Raw genomic sequence first — 24,665 nt, 5'->3', positions numbered from 1 at the left:
TCTGTGTACAGCTTTAGATGGACATCTCCCTTGTCTTTCCAGGCAAAATCTCAAGGGGGCTACTTCATCAACTTCTTGTCTCAGGCTGTATATACCTGTTACAAAGCAATTCCACCCCAATGCACTTGTGTTCTGCTCCTTCAAAATTGATAGCAGTTTACTTAATTGCATTCTTTTGACACTACCAATTCACACCCATTTCAAATGTATTTAGTTAACTTGTTTCTCAAATAAAGTGGCCAGAAAAAAGTAGGAGAAAAATGTGTGAGACAATTTATTTCTTAAAACCAGCCCAATGAGTTTCAGCCTCTACTGTATTGGGCCTTTGTCGGGATGAAATTAAAACTGTTTGTAGAGATCTTAAGCAAAAATGCTTAAGTCTTTAATAATGACTATTATAAGTATCTGGGGATTTTTTTCTTCTTTTTTTCTGGGTTTTTGAGTGCTGACCGCCTTTTGTATTCTAAAACAAGGTGCCCTGGAGATTTTATTTCTGGGATGGGGCAAAGGCCTGCATCAGTGATTCTGAGCATCTTCACATAATTGCCATTCATATAATTCGAACTGAGGCAGACACAGCTGAGACATTGGGGAAAAGAAGGATTTAGAGAAGGGAAACAGATGCCCCAAGTTGTATGTTCCCAAGCAAATTAAAGGCAAATCAAATATGTAATAACAGTGTCATCTCTTAGGGGCTGCGCCTTTGGCCTTGCCTCCAGTGATATGCACCCTATTTCTCCTTTCCACCTAAAGCCAAGGAAGCTGTCCTGGTCCTGAACCAGTGCCTGGCATCAGTGATGGACTGGATGAGGGCGAACAAATTGAAACTAAATCCAGACAAGACAGAGGTGCTCCTGGTCCGTCGAAGGGCAGATCAGGGAATAGGGATTCAACCTGTGCTGGATGGGGTTACACTCCCCCTGAAGACACAGGTTCGCAGTTTGGGTGTGCTCCTGGACTCAGCTCTGAACTTGGAGGCCCAGGTCTCGGCCGTGGCCAGGAGTGCCTTTGCCCATTTAAGACTGGTGCGCCAGCTGCGCCCATTCCTGGAAATGCCTGATTTGACTATGGTGATGCATGCCTTAGTTACATCCCGTTTAGACTACTGTAACGCGATCTATGTGGGGCTGCCTTTGAAAACTGTTCGGAAACTTAAACTGGTACAAAGAGCTGCAGCCAGAGTGTTAACAGGGGCTGGTTACAGGGACCATACAACTCCCTTGTTACAACAGCTCCACTGGCTGCCAGTTTGTTTCCGGTCACAATTCAAAGTGCTGGTTTTGACCTTTAAAGCCCTATACGGCCCAGGTCCAGGCTATTTGTCAGACTGTATCTCTCTGTATGAGCCTGCCCGGGCCCTGAGATCTTCAGGAGAGGCCCTTCTCTCAGTCCGAACACCCTCGCAAGTGCGATTGGTGGGTACGCGAGATAGGGCCTTCTCAGTGGCTGCTCCTAGGTTCTGGAACTCCCTTCCTAGGGAGGCACGAATGGCCCCCTCCTTGCCATCCTTCCATCGGCAAGTAAAGACTTTTTTATTCCGACAGGCTTTTGGGATAGAAGGTGTTTAGGATTGGGCTTTACAAGGCTTGTTTTATTGTTTTATATTATTATTTGTATTATTTTAAATTGTTTTTAGATTTTTAAGTGCCTTTTACGGTTTTAAGGTTGTGCATTGTTTAATCGTATTTTAATTGTATGTATTTCTATGTTTTTAACTACATGTAGTTTTATTTGTAAGCCGCCCTGAGTTCCAGTGTGGAAAAAGGGCGGGGTAAAAATAAAGTTTCATTCATTCATTCATTCATTCATTCATTCATTCATTCATTCATTCATTCATTCATTCATTCATTCATTCACCCTCCCCTCCAGATCTGTGGAAGCCTAGGTAAGTAGAGGTCTACATATGTAGACTTTACTGTTTCAGACATCCACACTACCTCAGTGGTAGAGCTTCGGCTTTGTATGCAGAAGGTCCCAGGTACAATCCCTGGCATATCTAGGCAGGGCTGGGAATGTCACATGTCTGAAACCCTGCAGAGCTGCTGTCAGTCCGTGTAGACAGTACTGAGCTAGATGGAGCCGTGGTCTGACTCAGTACAAGACAGCTTCCTATGTTCTGCTAACAGACCAAGGGCAGGGGCTGGGCTGGTGGGAAAGCACAACCTCACAGCCCGCTTAATTCAGTGATACCCCTAATGCATAAATGGGAAGATCAGGGGAAAATGTGATTAAATATAGTCTTACTGGGTGTAGTTGGCTGCCTTGATTAATAGCATTCCATCCAGACCTTAACAGGTCTTAAGCCTTCTGTTTAGAAAGCCAGTTAAAAGTGAAACAGTGTAGCTCCTTAACGCATAATTTAAGAAATCCCAAACGCATGCATTGAAAGTGAGTAAATGGATTGCTAAGGACATCATAAATCATCTCCTGGCAGCACAAAAAGCAGAAGTGTTGCTATTTATCAAGCATAAAGGGAAACACCTCCTTTATCACAACAGAACACAGCTGTTGAAAGAGGATATTCTTTCTCACTGAACCCTCTGATGTAAATTGGGTTGCCACCCATCAAGATAATCCACATCATCTCAGAGAGTATTGCAGCGGCCAAGAAATGTCTCCGCACTCTTATGCTATACAAGAGTACTTGCCTACTTTTGCTGCTCTGGAGAACAAGCAAGCAAGCTAATTTGAATACTTGCCACTGCAGCATATGAGCAGGCAGACACAGCTGATGCACTGGGGAAGAGAAGGGTTAATTTTACTTTGCCCCTTCATCGGTTTAATCCTTGCTACAGCCTAATGTATCCTACGTTCTATAGAGGACGTGCTTGAATCAGCCATAGCCTCTACGCCTTGGTGTCTCCTCTGGGGATTCTTATATTTGGGGGACATTTTCTCCTTCCGCTGTATAAGAAGAAAGCCCATATAACATTTGTCTTGCGTCAGGAATATAAGGTACTCTCTTACCAAAAGAGCTTGCACCTGTAAGCTTTAAAGAATGCAAAAAAAGGAGAATTTAGTGTAGAACTATGTATGATGGTGGCAAACCTGTGTCTTCAAATGTGAGTTTCCTCCAAAAAATAGTAAAATGGTGGAGTGGGTGATGCAATTTACACTAGAGGAGTAGTGGACCAAAGTGGGTGAATATGAATATTTCACTTGCCTGTACCTTTTGTTTTATTTGTAATCCCATTTCTCAGTCCTGGGGTCTCAAAGTGGCTAATGGCATTTTAAAACGTATGCCTTATTAAAATCACAAATGCTAATAAAACAATAAATTAGTAGAACAGATTCAGTTAACAGCCAGTAATAAAAAAGCAAAACAAAAATAAATACCATTAAAACCTACAAAAAATACCTCAACACAACAGGCTGGTATTAGTTTGAGTTTGTTCTTCAAGCCGCTGCTTTTATGATCCATTTTTCACCCTCAGAAAAATAATTGATAGTAATATTAATATTTTGAAAGGAAATATAAATTGAAGGAAATGTCAGGAAAAAATCTGAAAAAATCCATGGAAAATCGCTACATAAAACTGAAAACCCTGGTTGAACTGTGGAATACAGAAATGATCCGGGTGGTTGACATGATTGCTCCTGAGCTCCCTCTCCTGTGTAGAGGTGGTATGGCTTACCCCAGAGCTGAGAGCGATGAAACAATATAGGAGACGGTTTGAGTGCAGATGGAGACGAACTCTTGGTGGATGCGGTCACACTGGTAAGTGCCTATTGTAAGCTGTATTTAGGGGCAGTGAGGGCAGCAAAAAAAACAATACTTTGCTGCCACTATCAAATCATCACTCTGCCGCCCAGCGGAACTCTTCAGAATTGTCCAGGGGCTATTACATGCTGGTCCCAAGGACATGGTAGAACCATCTGAGGCCCGCTGTAATGAATTTGCTAAGCACTGCCAGGATAAAATCTTTAGCATTCGCCAGGACTTAGACTCCAGTGTTATAGCAGGTGAATCAAGTGAGGTATCCAGAGCACAGCCTTGTCTTGATTTCTTGGATGAGTTTCAGTTGATACAGCTTGAGGACATTGACAAGGTGCTTGGACAGGTTCGTACAACCACTTCTGTATTGGATCCTTGCCCTTCTTGGCTAATAAAAGCTAGCAGGGATGGAATAGCTGGCTGGGCCAGGGAAATGATTAATGCCTCTCTGCGAGAGGGAGTGGTCCCTGGCCACCTGAAAGAGGCAGTAGTGAGACCACTCCTGAAGAGACCTTCCCTGGACCCAGAAAATCTTAATAACTATAGGCCAGTGGCAAATGTTCCATTCCTGGGCAAGGTCCTTGAACGAGTGGTTGCAGGCCAGCTCCAGACACTCTTGGATGAGACCGATTATCTGGATCCATTTCAGTTGGGTTTCAGGCCTGGTTTTGGCACGGAAACAGCCTTGGTCGCCCTGTATGATGACCTCTGTCTGGAGAGAGAAGGGGGAGTGTGACTCTGTTGATTCTCCTTGATCTCTCAGTGGCTTTCGATACCATCGACCATTGTATCCTTCTGGGATGACTGGCTGAGTTGGGAGTGGGAGGTACTGCATGGCAGTGGTTCCACTTCTACTTGGCGAGTCGGCTCCAGAAGGTGGTGCTTGGGGAACATTGCTCGGCCCCATGGATTCTACAGTGTGGGGTTTTGCAGGGGTCAGTTCTGTCCCCCATGCTGTTCAACATCTACATGAAACCGTTGGGTGGGGTCATCTGGAGTTTTGGAGTGCGTTGCCATCAGTACGCTGATGACACCCAACTCTATTTCTCCTTTTCATCCTCTTCAGGTGAGGCTGTCAATGTGCTGAACCAGTGCCTGGCTGCGACAATGGACTGGATGAGGGCTAATAAACTGAGGCTCAATCCAGACAAGACTGAGATGCTGTTAGTGGGTGGTTCTTCTGAACAGATGGTGGATGTCCAACCTGTCCTGGATGGGGTTGCACTCCCCCTGAAGGAGCAGGTTTGTAGCTTGGGGGTTCTCCTAGAACCATCCCTGTCACTTGAGGCTCAGGTAGTCTTGGTGGCATGGAGTGCCTTCTAACAACTCTGGTTGGTGGCCCAGCTGTGCCCCTATCTGGACAGGGATAACCTTGCTTCAGTTGTCCATGCTCTGCTAACCTCCAAGCTAGATTACTGTGATGCACTCTATGTGGGGCTGCCTTTGAAAATGCTTTGGAAACTGCAGCTTTTGCAAACTGCAGCAGCCAGATTGGTAACAGGGACCAGATGGTCCGAACATATAAAACCGATTCTGGCCTGCTTGCATTGGCTGCCTGTATGTTTCCTAGCCTGATTCAAGGTGCTGGTTTTAATCTATAAAGCCTTACATGGCTTGGGACCACAATACCTGATGCAATGTCACTCCCGACACGAACCCATCTGTACACTACGCTCAACATCAGAGGTCCTCCTCCGGGTGCCTACTCCGAGGGAAGCTCGTAGGATGGCAACAAGGGAGAGGGTCTTCTCAGTGGTGGCCCCCAAATTATGGAATGATCTACCTGACGAGGTGTGCCTGACACCAACCCTGTTATCTTTTTGGCACCAGGTCAAGACTTTCCTCTTCCCCCAGGCATTTTAACAGCATTTGAATAACGTGTTTTTAACTTGCTTATCGGTTATTATGGGTTTTAATGGTTTAAATTTGTATACTTGTTTTTAATGTTTTTAATTGTTGTAAATCGCCCAGACAGCTTTGACTATGGGGTGGTATATAAATGCAATAAATAAATAAATAATAAATATCTGATCTGCAATGATAGCGAATAAGCAAATTAATGGAACATTCGGTACCAAATCCAGATTGGGTGGAATTCTAGCGCATCCCTACAGGGGGCACATTTTGAATTTTGAGAGTCTAATTGCGTCTAATTGAGACCGCTAGATTAGCAAATCGCTGTAAAGTGAAGCACCGTAAATCGGGGCCCCTACTGTACATATAATAGGCGGTTTTGAGTCAGATTTGTTTGGTTCCCAATTCCTTGTTTTTCCAAATTTCAGTTTGTTGGGATATACTTTTTGGTTTGTTTTTGTTTCATAACTTTCTTTCCAGGAAATCTAAAGACTCATTTTTTAAAAAAATGAAATCTCAGAGTCTGGATGCTCTGCCTGGAGTTCCCAGTACAGTCCTCCTTGAGTACCATGGTGCCTGGTTGTTGAGCCCCATACTAGAGGGTACTAGGAAGAGGAACATAATGGTGGGCAGGTGCATATAGGAGGAGGCAGTCCTACTACTTCAAAGCTTTAAATGTTAGAATCAGCATTTTGAATTGTGGGTGGTAACAAATTGGTAGTCACTAAAGCTCTTTAAACACTGGCATGATGTGATATCTCTCACCTGTACCAGTTAATTGCTGCTGTCTGTTGATCAACTGAAGTTCCTGAACAGTCATCAAAGGCAGCTGCTCCAGAACTTGTTACTGCAGTAACATTATTTTCTCCTATCCAGGCTTTGTCATCAGAAATGAGTCTCCCTAGGGCGCAAACAGTCTAGGGCAGCGTTTCCCAACTAGTGGGCCACCAGATGTTGTTGGACCACAATTCCCATCTTTCCTCACCATTGGCAATGCTGGCTGAGGCTGATGGGAGTTGTGGTCCAACCACATCTGGTGGCCCACTAGTTGGGAAAGGCTGGTCTAGGGCAACAGATTGTGAGGAGAAAAGGCAACGGGCAGAAGAAGGGTACAGCACTCAGGATTCCCAACTCATTGCTTCACTGCTGCCCAGCAGCAGTCTCAGCTGAAGACATTGGTCTGTTGCCATCATGTACACATCATGCTCAACCCTTGGGGTTTGCAATGCTTGCCTTTGTGGCTGCTCATAACAGTTGCTAACTGGAAAGAACGGCCAGCAAGGTGGGGCAGTGGCAAGATTTGAGTGATGTGTGTGCACTGCCAGAGCAAATCCAATGCTCTCACCCGTGTGCCTGCCCATCTTGGTAAGCAGCAGTTACGCTGCTGCTGAGAGGCTGAATCTGCAGCACACCACAGCCCTGCCAACTGCCTCTGCTAATTGGCTTTTGTCTGCCAGTTGCCTTCCAGCTCTGATCAGTTAGATATGGCGCTGTGATAATATCACAAGCCAATTCAAAGTGAGGAGAGAAAGCATTCCCATTGTTCTGAATGGGTACTGGGGAATGTGAATGCTTTTCAGAAGGCCCCCCAAATTGCTGAAAGACAGAAGCTTTTTACAAGAGGTTAGATTTTTAAAAGAAGTGCTCTTAACCTAGCCTCAATAACTATAATGGGTGGAGGATATCCTCTAGGATGTATTAAATGTGATACTAAATGTTAAATATTTCATTTCCTGTTACAGCAACGTTTAACTGTTTCCAAGGCCACTAGTGGAAAATATACTGTATATAAAGATAATTCCAAAGGAACTCTACTGGATGTTTTGCTATACTTTAAAATTGGCCTTTTAAGTAAAATCTGTCTTCCATTTTAACAAATTCCCTAACCAGTTTAATGTGTTGATGATCATCTTTTCTAGTGTAAATTGTAATTTCCTGTGTGGCATTTATGAAGATTACCTGCGAGTGCTGGCTTTGCTTCAGCCTCAGATACTGTAACCTCCATTTTTCCCACTATCAAGGGTGGGATCATGCTTGTTGGCCTCATCCTGATCTCAGTGCATTCACTGAAATGTATAAAAGGTATATCTGTGCATGAACCACAGTATGCCTTAGGGCCCCTCCTACTGAATACTTGCATAATGGGGCAAAACCAGTGGGTGCAATCCCGCTCCCCTTTTCCATGTTCAGTATATGTGTAGAGGAAAGTTGAAAATGGGTTCCTACCTGTAGTTAGTTAATTTTTCCCTAATAATTGGGAGGGGAAATTAGCAGCTAAGAAGGAACGATAAACAACAGATGGAGGCAGCGTCTCCTCCTTAACTGTGCATATGGATTTCTGTTCTCCTCCCCCTCAATGCTGTTTCCCTGTTGGTGGGTGAGGCATCAGGATCAGCCGAATGCTGTACTATGCTATCCTTTTATCATGTGATGCCAAATGAGATGGTGCCAAATGACACCAGATTCTGGTTTAATGTAAATTGCCCTGTCTCTAGGGCTCCAAGTGAATTACAGCATAAGCTTGTTATATTTCATCTTTACTCATTTGTGTGAAATATATACAGCTAAGAGTTAGCCAGGGTCAGCTAGGAAGCTTCATGGCTGATCCAGAATGTAAATTTGTCACTGTTGAGTTGAGGAAGATAATGGCCGATATGTAAGGGCCGAAGCAGCCTTTGCTGAAGTCTCTATGAGTACTAGGGTTGCCAGGTGTCTGGTTTTTGCCTGGAGACTCTGGTTTTTGGGGGTCCTCTCTGGGTCTCCAGTTGAATTAATTTAATCTCCAGACTCTGAGCTTTTATTTTTAAAAAATTAAGTTTCTTGGTGGTCTGGTTCAAAAGATATAAACCAAACGCCTCTCTCGATATGAACCTGCCCGTACACTACGTTCCACATCGAAGGCTCTCCTCCGAGTTCCGACTCACAGGGAAGCTCGGAGGATGGTAACAAGAACTAGGGCCTTCTCAGTGGTGGCCCCTGAACTGTGGAATAGTCCTTCCAATGAGGTGCGCTTGGCGCCGACGTTGCTATCTTTTCGGTGCCGAGTTAAAACCTTCCTCTTTTCTCAGGCATTTTAGTCTATTTTAGTTTTTTAAATATGTTTAACTGATTTTAGATTTGTGGATGCCTACATACATGTTCCTTGCACTGAATTATTGGATTTTACTGTGTATATTTATATTCCTCTGTTGTACACCACCCAGAGAGCTATGCTAGTCGGGCGGTATAGAAATTCAACAAATAAATAAAATAAATAAATAAAAATGTCAGCTGCCGCCACACTGCAACTTCAGTTAGTACCAGCTGCTCTAATCCCTCTAATCAGGTTTTTAGCCAATAAATGAAGTCAGGGTTGTGATTGACAAGATTTGTTGGCCCCCAGCAATACCTAAACCCCATTTCAAGTTCTGATAACAGTTTCCTTTTCCTGCTTGTTTCACATCAGGAATTCAGTAAATTTATAGCTTTCAGCAGCAGAAAGAGTACTTTCTCTGTACAGGATTGGGACTTGCTTCTGGGTAAACATGCATAGGATTCCACTACAACAGAAGATCACAGCAGGATCTTGGTGGGTATACACAGTAAACAATTTTACAGAAGGAATTAAAACAATAAAATTATTGGCAAAAACAGTAAAAGACAGTTATTTAAAAACATTCAAAATAATAAAACCAACAATGACTTAAAAACATACAAAAAACATAAGCTTCTACATGCCTGGGTAGATTTGCCTAAACAAGAAGGGTTTTAGCAGGTGCCAAAATAAGTACAATGAAGTGCCTGCCTAATGTCAATAGGCAGGGAGTTCCAAAGTGGTAGGTACTGCCACACTAAAGGGTTGATTTCTTACAAGAGCAGAACAAGTAATAATTGGCACCCATAAATATGGAAAGCACACCTTGAACTTGGCCTGGTAGCAAATCGGCAACCAGTGCAGATTTCAGAGCAGAGGTATTATGTGCTGATAGGATCTCACTCATATCAGCAATCATGCCCCAGCATTCTGCATTAACTGTAGTCCCTGTATTGTGCTACATGGGAATTTCTGTGACTTGTCTGACTGGCTGCCAGGATTTTTTTTAGTTTTTGGTTAGGAATCCTGACCGGTTTTTCTGCCTTATTCATAGGAATCTTGTGGCTGGTATGGTATTGCATTTAGGAAATCATCACTGTCTTTTGTTTTTGTTTTTCTATTTGCATTTCATTTACCTCTGACCTCAGTCCCTTATGTCCATAGAAGCAACAGCAGTGGTTCCATGCACTCAGCTCAACCCCCTTAAACCCATTGATGATGCACCTTGTTGGTTCTATGACAATTTGTTTCTTGCCCAACAGTGGACATTCCAGGCAAGGGGTTTCCAACCCTGCTTGAATATTGATATATTTGCAGAGGATCCCTTGTCACGCTTTACCAACAGCAAAATCAAAATCATATCTACTCAGAAGTAAGTCTTATTGAGTTCTATGGGGCTTAGTCCCTTAATAACTGTGTTTAGAATTGCAGCCTTCAGGGGCATCCATCTTTACTCCTGAGTGCTCCCGTCTAACATCTCCACAACACTAGGCTGCTTTCTTCCTACAATGGCCTTCTGATGACTGGTCTGGCCTGAGGGCCCTTAAACCCTTTTTGCCAGAAGCAGGTTGGCTAGATTAGATGTTCCCTACACAGGGTCCCTAAGCAGGTGAGAAGGAATGATCCCATCACTTCAGCTGGACCTGGGAATACCCTCATTCAGCCATATTTCTCTCTTTCCAATCAGATAAATGTTTTTGTTTCAATTGTATGCTCCAAGCAATTGTGGTGCTTAATGTATCATGCTTAATGACATCACAAGGGCCTGCCCTTGTGACATCATTAGTGCCTGCGCCTGATATCTCAGGGTTGGGAATGCTTCTGGCCTGGTACCCTAGTTCATGTACCCTAGTACAGAAACATAAAGGAAATCCTTTTCTTTCCCCAAACCTTGCCACTAACCTAGGTTGTGTGTTGATAATTACTCAGACTAAAACAGTGTTTCCCAAACTTCTGATGGTAGAGGCCACATTTAGATGAATTAAAATCGGTGGCACACTTTAACTCATATTTAATTTAAATGTTCTACTTCTAGAGTGCGAAAAAATATGAATTGTCTGCTTTGCAGTGGTTCCGGTCCTACTTGGATGGTCGTTCTCAGAAGGTGATGCTTGTGGGGTATTGTTCGGCTCCATGGAGCTTCCAATGTGGGATTCCACACGATTTTATCTTCTGTGCTGTTTAACATCTACATGAAACTGCTGAGTGGGGTCATCCAAAGATGTGGAATAAGTTGTCAGCAATATGCTGATGACACACAACTCTATCTCTCCCTTACATCTCCAGGTGTGGCAGTAGAAGTGCTAGACTGATGTCTTGCCTCGGTAATGGACTGGATGAGAGCCAATAAACTGAAGCTGAATCCAGACAAGACCGGATAGAGGGATTGTGGTCTGCTCTTCCCTCTGAAGGAGCAGGTACCCTCCCTCTGAAGGAGCAGAGTCCTGGATCCATTACTGTCACTTGAGGCTCAAGTGGTCTTGGTGGCGAGGAGTTCCTTCAGGAGCTGGTGGCCCAGCTACGACCCTGTCTGGACAGGGATAGCCTGACTTCTGTGGTCTATGCTATGGAAACCTCTAAATTAGATTACTGCAATGTGCTATACATGGGGCTGCCTTTGAAGACAGTTCAGAAATTGCAGCTGGTGTAGAATTCAGCAGCCAGACTGCTCACCGGCAGTTTGAACACATAACACCAATTCTGTCACAACTGCACTGGCTGCCAGTTAGTTTCCCGGCTCAATTCAAAATGCTGGTTTTGACCTATAAAGTCTTATACAGCTCAGGACCCCAGTATCACCTCTCCCTATATGTACCAGCCTGGACCCTGCTCTCGGTATTGGAGGCCCTTTATCATGTGCCATTTCTTTTCTTCAAGCATTTGGTTCTTATCTTTGGAGGGCTTTTGTTGTGTAGCCTTCCCAAGAAGGGTTGCTCCACTGCCTTTTTTACACACGCACGCACGCACGCACACACACACCCCTCTTTAATTTTTATTAATTGTAATAAAACTTGCTTTGAGTGCACATACCTGTGTAGAAAAGCAACTAACAAATTTAATGCATAAATAAAAAATTTTGATGAGTCAATCTCTGCTTCTCCATGGGAGCTTCTTATGAGCGGAAAAGCAGAGATTCTTCCAGAGACACAATCAGCAGCCTCCTGTGAAATGGATAATTTTGTAACATTGGAAGTGACTATCATTCAGTCACACCTAGTGCAAGTATATGACAGATTTACTACTCCCAAGCAGAGGCTACTTGGAGGGAGGCAAGGCCAGAACATTAAATTACACAGAGACACAGTGGGCAGCTGTCTCGATGGATGGATGGACTCAGTAGCCTTTAATTATTTAATGCATCTATTTCTCACAGTATCTTCATAGTTCTCTTGCAATATTATTATTGTTATTGTTATTGTTATTATGTGATGATGGTGATGGTGATGTAAACACATAACCCTCAAAGTTTTGGCTGGGGCCAAGTTCTGGAGGTGGTAGGCATAATATGTTTCAGATATAAAGAGGAAAATATCAAAAGTTGTCCTCCCCCACCCATCTTTATTGAAAAAGTTACAAGGCTCAGGCACTTGCATATATTGTTTATTATATTAGTATTGTAATGGATTATTTTATGGATGATATATTATGTGGATTGGCAAACCTATATTAATTGGACATCATCATCATCATCATGGTCACTTGTTACCCGAAGGTCTCTAAGTGACTTACAACAGTGTTAAAAACAAAAAGAAAAATATCATACTATTAAAAATAAATAAAACAGAAACACCCCCATGCAGCCACAGGAAGCTTTGGCAGCATACTGACAGACAACATCATCTCAGTGTATCAAATGCCTGGGGAAAAAGGTAAGTCTTTACCTGGTGCTGAAAAGATGTCAATGAAGGTGCCAAGCAGACCTCACTGGAAGCCACAACTGAAAAACCTTCTCACTTGTCATCAGCCTGCGAGCCTCCCTCAGAGGGGGGACCTGGAGAAAGGCCTCAGAACAAAAGGATCTGGTAGATTCATGTTGTGAGAGGTGTTCGAAAAGATATTGGGGTTGTGAGCCGTAAAGAGCTGTATAGGTCAAAATCTGCACGTTGAATTGGACTCGAAAGCATACAGGAAATGTACAATGGACAACACTCCAGCTTGGATGTTTCCAGCTCTTGAGGAAGCTGAGTTCTGTGGCTCTCAAGTTTTTCTAAAACTTCTTATTTACTCAGATTTATACATACGAATCTATGAAGAGAGTCCCTTAGAAAAGCTTTCCATTACAACTCTCAGGGTTTAAAAAACATTCATGTACCTTCTGTTCCTAGATCCTCCCAGCAATCTTACAGTAAGGGACAAGGGAGAATTTCTTTTAGAAATCCTTCATTGTAATTGTCTGCTGTCTTTTCTAATAGAATTAGCATTCTTTGTGCTTTCATTCTCTTGTGCTCACCCACAGCCTGTACCCTGCATTTTCTATAATGACTTTTGATAATGAAAGAGTGTTCCTTTCAGCATTACAGCCACACACATGCAAACAGGCATTTGGATGCCAGGTATTTTTCAGCACCTGAATGGAATAATGAACCACTTTATAAATTGATCTCTCCCCCCCACACACGCCATCTGTACACTTAATGTATGTGTAGGGGTGAAACAAGGGTAAGAGTGGGTAGTAGCGATACTATACAGATGACAATGAGTCAAATAGGCCAGTTTCTTTTCTGATGTACACCCACGTAATTCTTTGGCTTACAAGGATACACTGTTATCTGTGGGGGGTTTGATGATAATTTTAATGCAGCTTTTGATATCTGTGTTGACTTTCTTCTCTTTAGATTTAGAGCATTATAAATAATAAATGATGCCTGTGCATATATTGCATGCTTATTATATAGCCACAAGAGTGGCTGTAGACTGTAGCCAGCATGGATTATTTGCATTCCGCAGTGTTAAATTGAAAATACCCCATGTCATTCTGATGTTTCCCATAAGCTCATTTCAAAACAAAACCTTACAAAAACAATCCTGTAAGTTTTCATGGCAGTACACAAAACATAAAATCGAGACTTCAAAGTGTAGAGAGAGGAAAAAACCAGACCACTGTTGCACTTTTTTCTGTCAGTGTTCTCCTAATTTGTTGAAATTAATTAAAAATCAGCCATGTTTACAGAGTACCTGCAATCCTATTACTGACTTTGCCCCAAGTTTAAAAGTTAAAAAAATGTCTGGCTGATTTTTAATTAATTTAAGAAATTTAGCATTGGAGTCAGTGATAAGGCTGGACATGCTCAGTAAAAACCAACTGTCAGTGTTCTAAAAGTCAGACTCACAGCTTCTTGGCTTGGCTAATCAGGGCCACACCCATACCAGACCTTTATTTCACTTTAGACACCATGGCTTTCCCCAAAGAATCCTGGGTAGTGTCATTTGTGAAGGGTGCTGAGAGGGTACTCCTATCCCCTGACAGAGCTGCAGTGGCCAGAGTGGTTTAACAGTTAGCTGCTCTGATTGAAGCTTTCTGAGGGAAACAGAACATCTCCAGCAACTCTCATCACCCTTCACTAACTACACTTCCCAGGATTCTATGGGGGAAGCCATGACTTTGTAAAGTGAAATAAAGGTCTGGTGTGGATGTGGCGAGTAACAACTTTGGTTTAAATTTGGGTGGGAGACTACTGCTCTACAATAAAAAGATGGGGAAAACCCTGAAAAAGAATGATACTGTTCACAATGTTTTCTTTTTGGAAAGGAAAGGGGCTTCCTCTCTCCCCAGTGCCCAGCAACCCAATCCCCTCCCCTCCCTACTCCCCTCCCTGCTCCTCCCCCAGTTCAGATTCACCTATCCTAAGCATGATTGCACAGGAGTAAATGCCATTGAACCCAAAAAGCATGCAAATGATCAAACCTTCCCTCTCCTCCTCCTCTCTCCTATCCCCTCTCTCTTCCCCTTTCCTTTGCCCCCCTTGCCCTCCCCTTCCAATCAGCTCCTTCCCCTCCCCTCTCCCCTCCTTTCCTCCTCCCTCTCCTCTTCCCTTCCCCTCCTCCTCCCCCATGGTCTGTTTTACCTATTCTAACTATGATTGCACAGAAGTAAATCCCATTGAACTCTATAAGCATGCAAAGATCAGAACTGATCTTTCTGCTCCTTCTTTCCTCTCCCTCCTCCCTTCTTCCACCTGTCCCCTCTTCTTCCTCCTCCCCTGCCCAGTCCACCCCTCCCCCCTCCCCCATGGTCAGTTTTACCTATCCTAAGCATGATTGCATGAGAGTAAATCCCACTGAACACAATAAACATGCAAATGATCAAACCTGCCCTTCTCCCCTCCCCTCCCTACCTGCTTCCATCACCCTTCCTTCCCTCTGCCTTTTCTCCCCTCCCTCACCCCTGCCCTTCCTCCTCTGCCCCTCATCAACCTCTGTGGTCAGTTTCACCTATCCAAAGCATGATTGCAAGGACGTTAATCCCACTGAACTCAATAAATATGCAAATGATCAATCCATTCTGAATAAACTTGCACAGGATCCCATTTCTTACCTCCCAGATTAAAAAGCAGAGAAAATCACTAATAAACAAAAAAAACCTTCCCATTTAAGAACGCACCTATAGCCCACAGATATTTCTGTCAAACTTTAAAAATCAGGGAAATTGGGCAGTTATACGGAATACACCACGAGAGGAGGAGACCTGACCTCCTCTCTGAGATATTGGACTGCCCTACAAATTTGTAAAGCTGCAAATGCAATTGGGATTGGTCTTTGACAGTCCAATCCACTCTCTGTGTAGCTTGGAAGAATTTTGTAACATGTGCCTCTGAGCATATGGTGAGTGGTGGCAAAACCTGCAATCAGCCCAAATAACAGAAACAAGACGTGCTATGCTGATCTTGTTTTATCAGGGAGGAGGCAACAATATTAAGACTGTAGTTCAGATAGTCAATTTAAATAGGCTTGATTTACTCTGCAAGTTTAGTGAAGTTTCGTATAGTAAATCATTTTCTTTTGCTTCTGTTTCTGTGAATATTTGAAGGACAGCAACACTTTGCAACACTAAAAAAGCTCCAAAAACAATTGTGGAATAATGGCACTGACTGTTCTGCAGAACAGTTTCCAATGGACATGAGGAGTATCTCGGTTTGCACAAGATAAAACAATGGAAGGTGAAATATATTCTAGCAAAATTCTGGATGTGCTCTATGTTTTTAATTGACCATGCCCACCTTTCCTTAAGTGGAGTGGGTTAAGTATAGCAGGCTGAAAACATGCATCTTGGGCAGGCCAAGCCTGTTTCTTCCATCAGCTAGAGTCATTGCTTAAGTAGCAACATATTGTAATCCGTCTGATTTTACATCAAACTGCAGTTTCACATTCGACTGTTAATGTGCCCAAGATAGAAATAGAAACAAAAAGGCTATCTTCACCATCATATAGCATCGACCAATAAAAAGGCTTTGAAATTAATAAAAGTAAATTTGACACATTTCTATGATGAATAATGAGAGAAATATAATTTTCTAGGTTAGATTATCTGTAGAAACAGTAGTAACACAGAAAGGAAGCACAGTAAGAACACCAACAAACATACAAAAATGTAATTTTCCATCTTTGGAGATGGCAGGTGTTGCCACCACTCACCATATGCTCAGAGGCACATGCTACCAAATTCTTGCAAGCTCCACAGCAAGTGGATTGGACTGTGAAATACCAACCCAAATGGTGTTTGCATTATGACAAATTTGTAGGGCAGTCAAATATCTCAGAGAGGAGGTCAGGTCTCCTGCTCCCCTGGTGCGTTCACTATAGCTGCCCAATTTCCCTGCTTTTTAAAGTTTGATAGTAAAATCTGTTGGCTATAGGTATGTTCTTAAACTGCAAGGATTTTTGCCTATTAGTGAATAACATTTCTATTCATACTGCAGGGCTTACAGATTTGGAATGTGCAACACACATCACATGAGATTTGTTCTTGATCAAGAAAGTTGTCAGGAAGAGAATCTAAAGTTTCAGAGTAACTTTGAAGTGTCAGGGGAGTTACAATTAAGATTCTGCAACCCCATGTGTCTGTGTGTGTTATATGCCTTCAGGTCGATTATGACTTATGGCGACCCTATGAATCAGCGACCTCCAGTAGCATCTGTTGTAAACCAGCTTGTTCAGATCTTATAAGTTCAGGTCTGTGGCTTCCTTTATGGAATCAAGCCATCTCTTGTTTGGCCTTCCTCTTTTTCTAATCCTTTCTGTTTTCCCCAGCATTATTATCTTCTCTAGTGAATCATGTCTTCTCATTATGTGTCCAAAGTATGATAACCTCAGTTTCATCATTTTAGCTTCTAGTAATAGTTCTGGTTTAATTTGTTGTAACACCCAATTGTTTGTCTTTTTCACGGTCCATGGTATCCGCAAAACTCTCCTCCAACACCACATTTCAAATGGTTTGATATTTCTCTTATCCACTTTTTTCACTGTCCAACTTTCACATCCATACATAGAGATTGAGAATACCATGGTCTGAATGATCCTGACTTTAGTGTTCAGTGATACATCTTTACATTTGAGGATCTTTTCTAGTTCTCTCATAGCTACTCTCCTCAGTCCTAGCCTTCTTCTGATTTCTTGACTATAGTCTCCTTTTTGGTTAATGACTGCACCAAGATATTGATAATCCTTGACTTCAATGTCCTCATTATCATCTTTGAAGTTATATAAATCTTCTGTTGTCATTACTGTAGTCTTCTTGAGGTTCAGTGTAGTCCTGCTTTTGTGCTTTCCTCTTTAACTTTTATCAGCACTTGTTCCATATTATTACTGGTTTCTTCTAGTAGTGTGGTATCGTCTGCATATCTTAAATTATTGATATTCTCTCTCCAATTTTCATACCTCTTTTCTGTATGTTCCTTATGTTCTGCATAGAGATTAAACAAATAGGGTGATAAAATACACCCCTGACCACACCCTTTCCAACTGGGAACCTGTCAGTTTCTCCATATTCTGTCCTTACAGTAGCCTCTTGTCCAGAGTATAGGTTGCGCATCAGAACAATCAGATGCTGTGGCATCCCCATTTCTTTTAAAGCATTCCATAATTTTTCATGATCTACACAATCAAAAGCTTTGCTGTAATCTATAAAACAGAGGGTGATTTTCTTCTGAAATCCCTTGATCCGTTCCATTATCCAACGTATGTTTGCAACATGATCTCTGGTGCCTCTTCCCTTTCTAAATACAGCTTGGACATCTGGTATTCTCACTCCATATATGGTAAGAGCCTTTGTTATAGAATCTTGAGCATGACTTTACTTGCATGGGATATTAAGGCAATAGTTTGCTAATTACTGCATTCCCTGGGGTCCTCTTTCTTTGGAATTGGGATGTATATTGATTGCTTCCAGTCTGTGGGCGATTGTTTTCTTTACCATATTTGTTGATAAATCTTTGTCAAAATTTGGACAGATTCTGTCTTAGTAACTTGTAGCAGCTCAATTCGTATGCCGTCTATTACTAGTGATTTATTTCCTCCATAAGTCAGGATCGACTTGAAAGCAGTCCATTTCCATTTTGTTTCCTCCAATAAGTTCAGCTTTCATCTCAAATTCTCAAATTTCTGGTTCTTCTTCATATGGTTCCTCCGTAAATGAATCCGTCAGCCGTGCATTTTTTTTATATAATTCCTCAGTGTATTTCTTCCTACTTCCTTTTATTTCATCTTGGTCAGTCAGTGTGTTCCCTTGTTGATTATTCAACATCCCTACCCTTGATTTAAATTTCTCTTTAATTTCTCTAATAGAATAGGGCTCTTCTACCCTTTTTATTATCTTCTATTTCTGTAGAATAATTATTATAGTAGCTCTTTGTTCCTACTTACTAGTTGCTGTATTATTGCATTTAGGGTTCTAACTGTGTTTTTCCTTTTTCTTTCGTACTGTCTTTAACCATTTTAAGAGTTTCTTCGGTCATCTATTGAGGTCTTTCTCTCTTAATTAGAGGTATTGTCTTTTTGCATTCTTCCCTGATAATGTCTCTGACTTCACTCCATAGTTCTTCTGGTTCTCTATCAGCTAGCTTTAAAGCCTCAAATCTGTTCCTTGTTTGATCTTTACATTTTTCTGGGATGTTATTTAAATTGTATTTTGGCATTATGATTGCTTTGTTGTTGTTCTTTAGCTTTACCCTGATTTTTGATATTACCAGTTCATGATCTGTACCGCAATCTACTCCTGGTCTTGTTTTGACAGAAAGTATGGAACTGCTCCATTTTCTACCACCAATTATATAATCAATTTGATTCCTATATTGACCATTTGATGATGTCCACATGTACAGTTGTCTTTTCAGTTGCTCGAAAAATGTGTCTGCAAGAAACAAAGTATTAGCGTCACAGAATTCAACAAATCTCTTCATTTCTAACCCCATTTCCACACGATTTCTAGTTCTTCTCTGTTCCCTACTTTTGCATTCCAGTCCCCCATTATTATTGGAGCATCCTGTTTTGGTGTGTGATCAATTTCTTCCTGTACTTCTGTGTAAAATCTTTCCATTTCCTCTTTTTCTGCATTTGCCATTGGAGCATAGACTTATATGATGGTTATATTGATAGGTTTCCCATTAAGTCTCATTGATATCACTCACTCATACCTTGCATTATAGCGCCTAACTGCTTTTGCTACATCACTTTTTATTCTTAGAGCAACCCCATTTCTTCTTAATTTCTAATTTCCTGCATAAAATATTTTGTAGTTGCCTGATTGAAAGTGACCCATTCCCATTCTCAGTCTTGAGGAAGCAGCTGAGGATCATATAGGACCAGAGAGAAGCCTCTTTGTTCCTTTTATCACATGGTCCATGCTCAGATCAGAGCTGCAGTACAATCATGGGAAGTGCTGGGGCTATAACCACAGCTGAGAACATTTCCTTATCTACCACCCCAGGTGCCTTATACTCAAGAGTTCAACACTCCCCTCTCCTTTAACATTGAATGTAGAAAATTTGTATTTCCCAGTTAACTCATCCTCAACTTTTGCTACAGATGAAAATATATGCAAGGCTTTCAAATATATTTAGACACTATTTTGCACTGTTTTCTAAAAAATTGTTGTGCAGATATGTAGTTGAACGACAATTTCAACTGAGAAACAGTTTTATATTTTTTTCTCTGATGCCAAGCTGTACTCTGCTTGAAAAATCTGTGCAAAATTTCATCGGGGACATCATCACTTGACATCAGGCCATTGCCATAAAATGGATTGGATATAGGTTGGGTTTGGTTGTTGGGTGACTCTGTAGCCTAAGATAGAACACAGTGGAGTGAATTGATTTCAAGAAAGAGCTCTAAAAACATATTGAGGCATCACCAGTATGTTCACTGTGTGTCTCATTATAATAATCATATTTAAATCCTTAGATTCCTGGCAAATAATAATTGTTGGCATTTTTATAGTATTTTTTATAGTATTTACAGGTGTATTCCAAGCCCAGCATTGAATACCATGTGTTTTTAACTTGTTTATTGGTTTTTATGGGTTTTAACGGTTTAAATTTGTATGCTTGTTTTTAATGTTTTTAATTGTTGTAAACTGCCCAGAGAGCTTCGGCTATGGGGCGGTATATAAATGAAATAAATAAAATAACTAAATAAATTATGCTTAGCATTTTATATAGTGCTGGGCAGAGCAATCTTATATACCAATTGCACAGAGGGGTGATGGGACAGCTATGCTGTCATTATGCCAGCAGAACAGCCAACCTGTACCCAACCTGGAGGGGAGGGGAAGTACACAGTTCAGAAAATGGTGGTAAAATGGCAGGCACCCCACACAACTATAGAAACTCGGTCAAAGCCCACTAAATCAGGGACTGTGCTGCTGCCCACACTGAGAGGGAACCATTGAAATGACAGTGGGATTCCCTCCCCACCCCACCTCCTTGCACCATAATGCACAACATGCAGAATGACATCACAGACCCCCTCCTCCATGAGCCTCAGTGGCATAAGCAACAAAGTCCCTGCTACTGCCAGTCCCCTGGCATCCCTCATGGCAAGGTTTCAAATCCTCATATGTTGCTCAGAAGCTATTCTGAAGCACATTACACAAAGGGAAGGAAGGAGAGCCCATGCAACATAGCGCCCACATAGCTCCCTGGGTCGCAGGCCTGCAAAGAGGACACAGAGTCCTCTTGGGGCAAGGGTTCAAGACCCACTGAGGGAGGAACAGACTGTTGATCAGCAGCTGCCAAAAGTAGGGGCCAGAACACACAACGGGCAGCCACAAACATGTGGCTTATTGTCTGCTTCAACAGGGTTCCTTTCAACTCAGTAGTTGAGTGTGATGAGGCAGAGCAGCAGAGTCACTCTCCTAATACTGGTGTTGCCACACCTTACCTGAACAGTGCTGGGACAGGGGAGGGGGCTGGCGGTGAGGCCAGAGCTATGTGAATGCCCTGGTGGGTAGCTCTGCCATGCAGCCCTGACCATGTCACTGCCCCACCCTGTCCCAGCACTGTCCCCATAAGCTGTAGCGTTGCTGGTGTAGGGAAGGCAGATCCACTGCTCTGTCCCACCACGCTGACGGCCACTGCTCCAACTACAATCATGAAATACGGCAACCACAGCAAGGGAGGGATGAAGTGAACCTTGTAGACCTGTTTCTGGCATAATGTGACAGCCGCTTGAAACGGCATCCTCTCGGAGGCTCTGCTCAGCAGCTTGTTTGCAGTATTTGTCCCAAAGTGGCTGCTGTACAGAGCCAGCATATAGCTTGCTTCACGCTGATGCAAACCACTAATTGCGCTGCAGTGTGGAAACAAGCCACCTGGCAGAAGTTTGCAGTAACCTGCTGCACATAAGGAGTTTGTCATGAGGCGCAGCTGCAATACAGAAGTAATTCCAAGCAACCTCTATATGTGAAGGAGACTGAAAGTCTTGTTACCCTGGCAGCCGTTCTCTTTCCCTCCCTCCCATCTGCAATGATGCCTTGTGGCTGCTTAGAGCCAGTCCGTACATAGGAGCAGATGGTGTGAAGTCAACTATGGCAAGGTAGCTCAGCATTTAAGCACAAAAGGGATTCAGTGGATATACTTGCCTCTGACATATTAATACAGAGCCCAGAATTTCACTGTCAGTGGCTGCAACCTAAGAATAACAAGCCCAGGAAAGAGCTCAGCTGGAATACACCAGTAGTTTTCATGCATCTCCTTGCAGAAACAGATGGTGCAGTTGGGCCAAGCCAAGAAGGGAACAATGACTGCAATAGGACACAGACTTCCAGACACTAGTTTAGGTGCCAAAGGCTGGTTATGGGCCATAGAAAAGAGTTGGAATGTTATTTTCCGGATGAAAGTGCAATTCACATTCAAAAGAGATGGACAATATAAACAGTAGTCGTAATAATCACCAGCTAATGGCAAATGGTTACCAATTTATAATTTATTATACATAATGTAGCTATCTATAATATGCAGTAAGGATATGAGCATAATGCACTGCATATCATTATTTTCTGCTGTGTTGCAGCCATGCATGGAGATTGTTCAGGTTTTATCTTTATTTTCTAAAATACTGATATATTTTATCTTTCTCCATGTGTGTGTATGTGTGTGTATATAAATATTTAGAGAGAGGGAGAGAGACCACCTTGTCTGTGAGTGCTGTAAGACCCTCTCCCTGCTTGCTGGCTTCTTTCCACCTCACCTGGAGGGTGGGGCCCTCAGTTATTCCCGCTATGGCAGCTGTTACAACCTGAAGATGCCAGAGACTACCTTGACTGTGGGATGTTGTTTAGGGGCTTTTGTTTGGGCCAAAATTTAATTCTGGAGTGAATTATGTAACTTTTTTCATGTTGTGAGCTGCCTAGAGCATCGATTATTATGGGAAGGTGGCATACAAATAAACCATGATGATGATACTGGATTCAACAAGAAATAGATTCTGAATTTCAGTTACTCTTCTCTTTGTTTTTTACAGAATCTGTATCAGAACAGGTTCCTAGGCCTGGCTGCTATGGCATCCCCATCTAGGAACTCGCAGAATCGGCGCCGATGCAAAGAACCTCTGAGATACAGCTATAACCCTGACCAGTTCCACAACATGGACATTGGGAATGCTCCCCATGAGACAGTCACTATTCCTCGCTCTACCAGTGACACAGACTTGGTCACCTCAGATAGCCGGTCTACACTCATGGTCAGCAGCTCCTATTATTCCATTGGACATTCTCAGGACCTAGTGATTTACTGGGATATAAAAGAAGAAGTGGATGCAGGAGACTGGATCGGCATGTATCTCATTGGTAAGTCAGTCCTGCCCTTAAGATTTTTCATTCTTGTGGGGGAGGGGAGGTTAGGAGTAGATTAATTTTATCTTGCTACAGCTGTGGATGGTTTTAGATTAATTTCAGATTGAAGCTTGGTTCCCATGTTGTATTTTATATATTGTATTTTATTCTAATTTGTACGTCGCCTAGAGTGGCCGCTGACCCAGCCAGATAGGCGACCCAGAAATAAAATTTTATTATTATTATTATTAAATATAAAATTTATTTATTTATTTATTTATTAGAGTTATATCCCATCCTTCCTCCCAGTAGGTGCCCAGGGCGACATATATCTAAAGCAAGTGGCACAGTTTTTGATCCACCAAGCCGAACACAACCCACCACCCATGTATTGTGGCCTACCCCCCAAAAAAACCTACTTTGCAAAACCAAGTTGGCAACAAGTGGAAGTTTATCAAATGTATTTGGAAGTAAGTTCCATTGAATTCAAGGAGACTTATATACGTTACACTTCATGTCAGATTAATGGTGGTTTTCTTTGAAGAACCAGTATAACTCACTGGCTAAGGTGGGCTTGGACTTTAAAAAATGGGTTCAAATTTAGTCATCCACAGATGTAACTTACTATCTTTCAAGATCTCCTTTCCCACCTGTAAAATGGAAATAACTGTGATCTTGTAAGAATGAATTGCAACACACCTATACTGTGTTTTAAGGCCCACTGCAAGTGCTACAAAAAGAATAAACAATAAAAGGCTGCAAATATTACAGCCAGTTTATACATTACCATTATGTAGAGGATTAAGCTGCCTGCTTCCTATTTTCCCATCCAGAAAGAGGAAACAGGTTCTGTTCCTCTAAGACTATAGAGTCTAGAGGTCATTGAAGGATACAGATCCTCCATAGCTCTTATGTATATTCACTAATAGGCAAAACACCTTGCGGTTTAAGAATGTACCTATAGCCAACAGATATTTCTATCAAACTTTAAAAAGCAGGGAAATTGGGCAGCTATAGTGAATGCACCAGGGGAGCAGGAGACCTGACCTCTTCTCTGAGATACTGTATTGCCCTACAAATTTGTCAAAATGCAAACACAATTTGGGTTGGTCTTTCACAGTCCAATCCACTTGCTGTGTAGCTTGGAAGAATTTGGTAACATGTGCTTCTGAGTATATGGTGAGTGGAGGCAACACATGCCATCTCCAAAGATGGAGAATTACATTCTTGTATGTTTGTTGGTGTTCTTACTTTGCTTCTTTTCTGTGTTACTACTGTTTCTACAGAGAATCTAACCTAGAAAATTATATTTCTCTCATTATTCATCATAGAAATCTGTGTCAAATTTATTTTTATTAATTTCAAAGCCTTTTTATTGGTCGATGTCACATGATGGTGATGATAGCTTTTTTTGCTTCAAACTGGAGGTTATGCTCTATTTCTATTTTGGGCGCATTAACAGTTGAATCTGAAACTGCAGTTTGATGTAAAATCAGACGGATTACAATATGTTGCTACTTCAGCAATGACTCTAGCTGTTGCAAAAAACAAACTTGGCCCGTCCAAGATGCATATTTTCAACCTGCTATGCTTAACCCACTCCACTTAAGGAAAGGTGGGCATGGTCAATTAAAAACATAGAGCACATCCAGAATTTTGCTAGAATATATTTCACCTCACTGTTTTATCTTGTGGAAACCGAGACACTCCTTATGTCCATTTTAAGCTATTCTGCAGAACAGTCAGTGCTATTGTTCCAC

General features: G+C 42.1%; 1 protein-coding gene across 9 annotated transcripts in view; it reads left to right on the top strand.

Moving 5' to 3' along the window:
• The window catches only part of HECW1 (HECT, C2 and WW domain containing E3 ubiquitin protein ligase 1), a 349,770-nt gene that overhangs the window by 99,259 nt on the left and 225,846 nt on the right, over positions 1-24,665 (top strand). For all 9 annotated transcript variants that reach the window (XM_061586857.1, XM_061586865.1, XM_061586862.1 and 6 more), the window contains one exon: positions 22,596-22,920. In XM_061586857.1, coding sequence (XP_061442841.1) covers positions 22,596-22,920 — 325 coding nt within the window. The remainder of the gene's footprint in view (positions 1-22,595; positions 22,921-24,665) is intronic.

Source organism: Rhineura floridana, chromosome 10 (assembly GCF_030035675.1).
Source record: "Rhineura floridana isolate rRhiFlo1 chromosome 10, rRhiFlo1.hap2, whole genome shotgun sequence".
NCBI lineage: Eukaryota > Metazoa > Chordata > Lepidosauria > Squamata > Rhineuridae > Rhineura > Rhineura floridana.
This window is presented reverse-complemented; position numbering and strand designations above follow the sequence as displayed.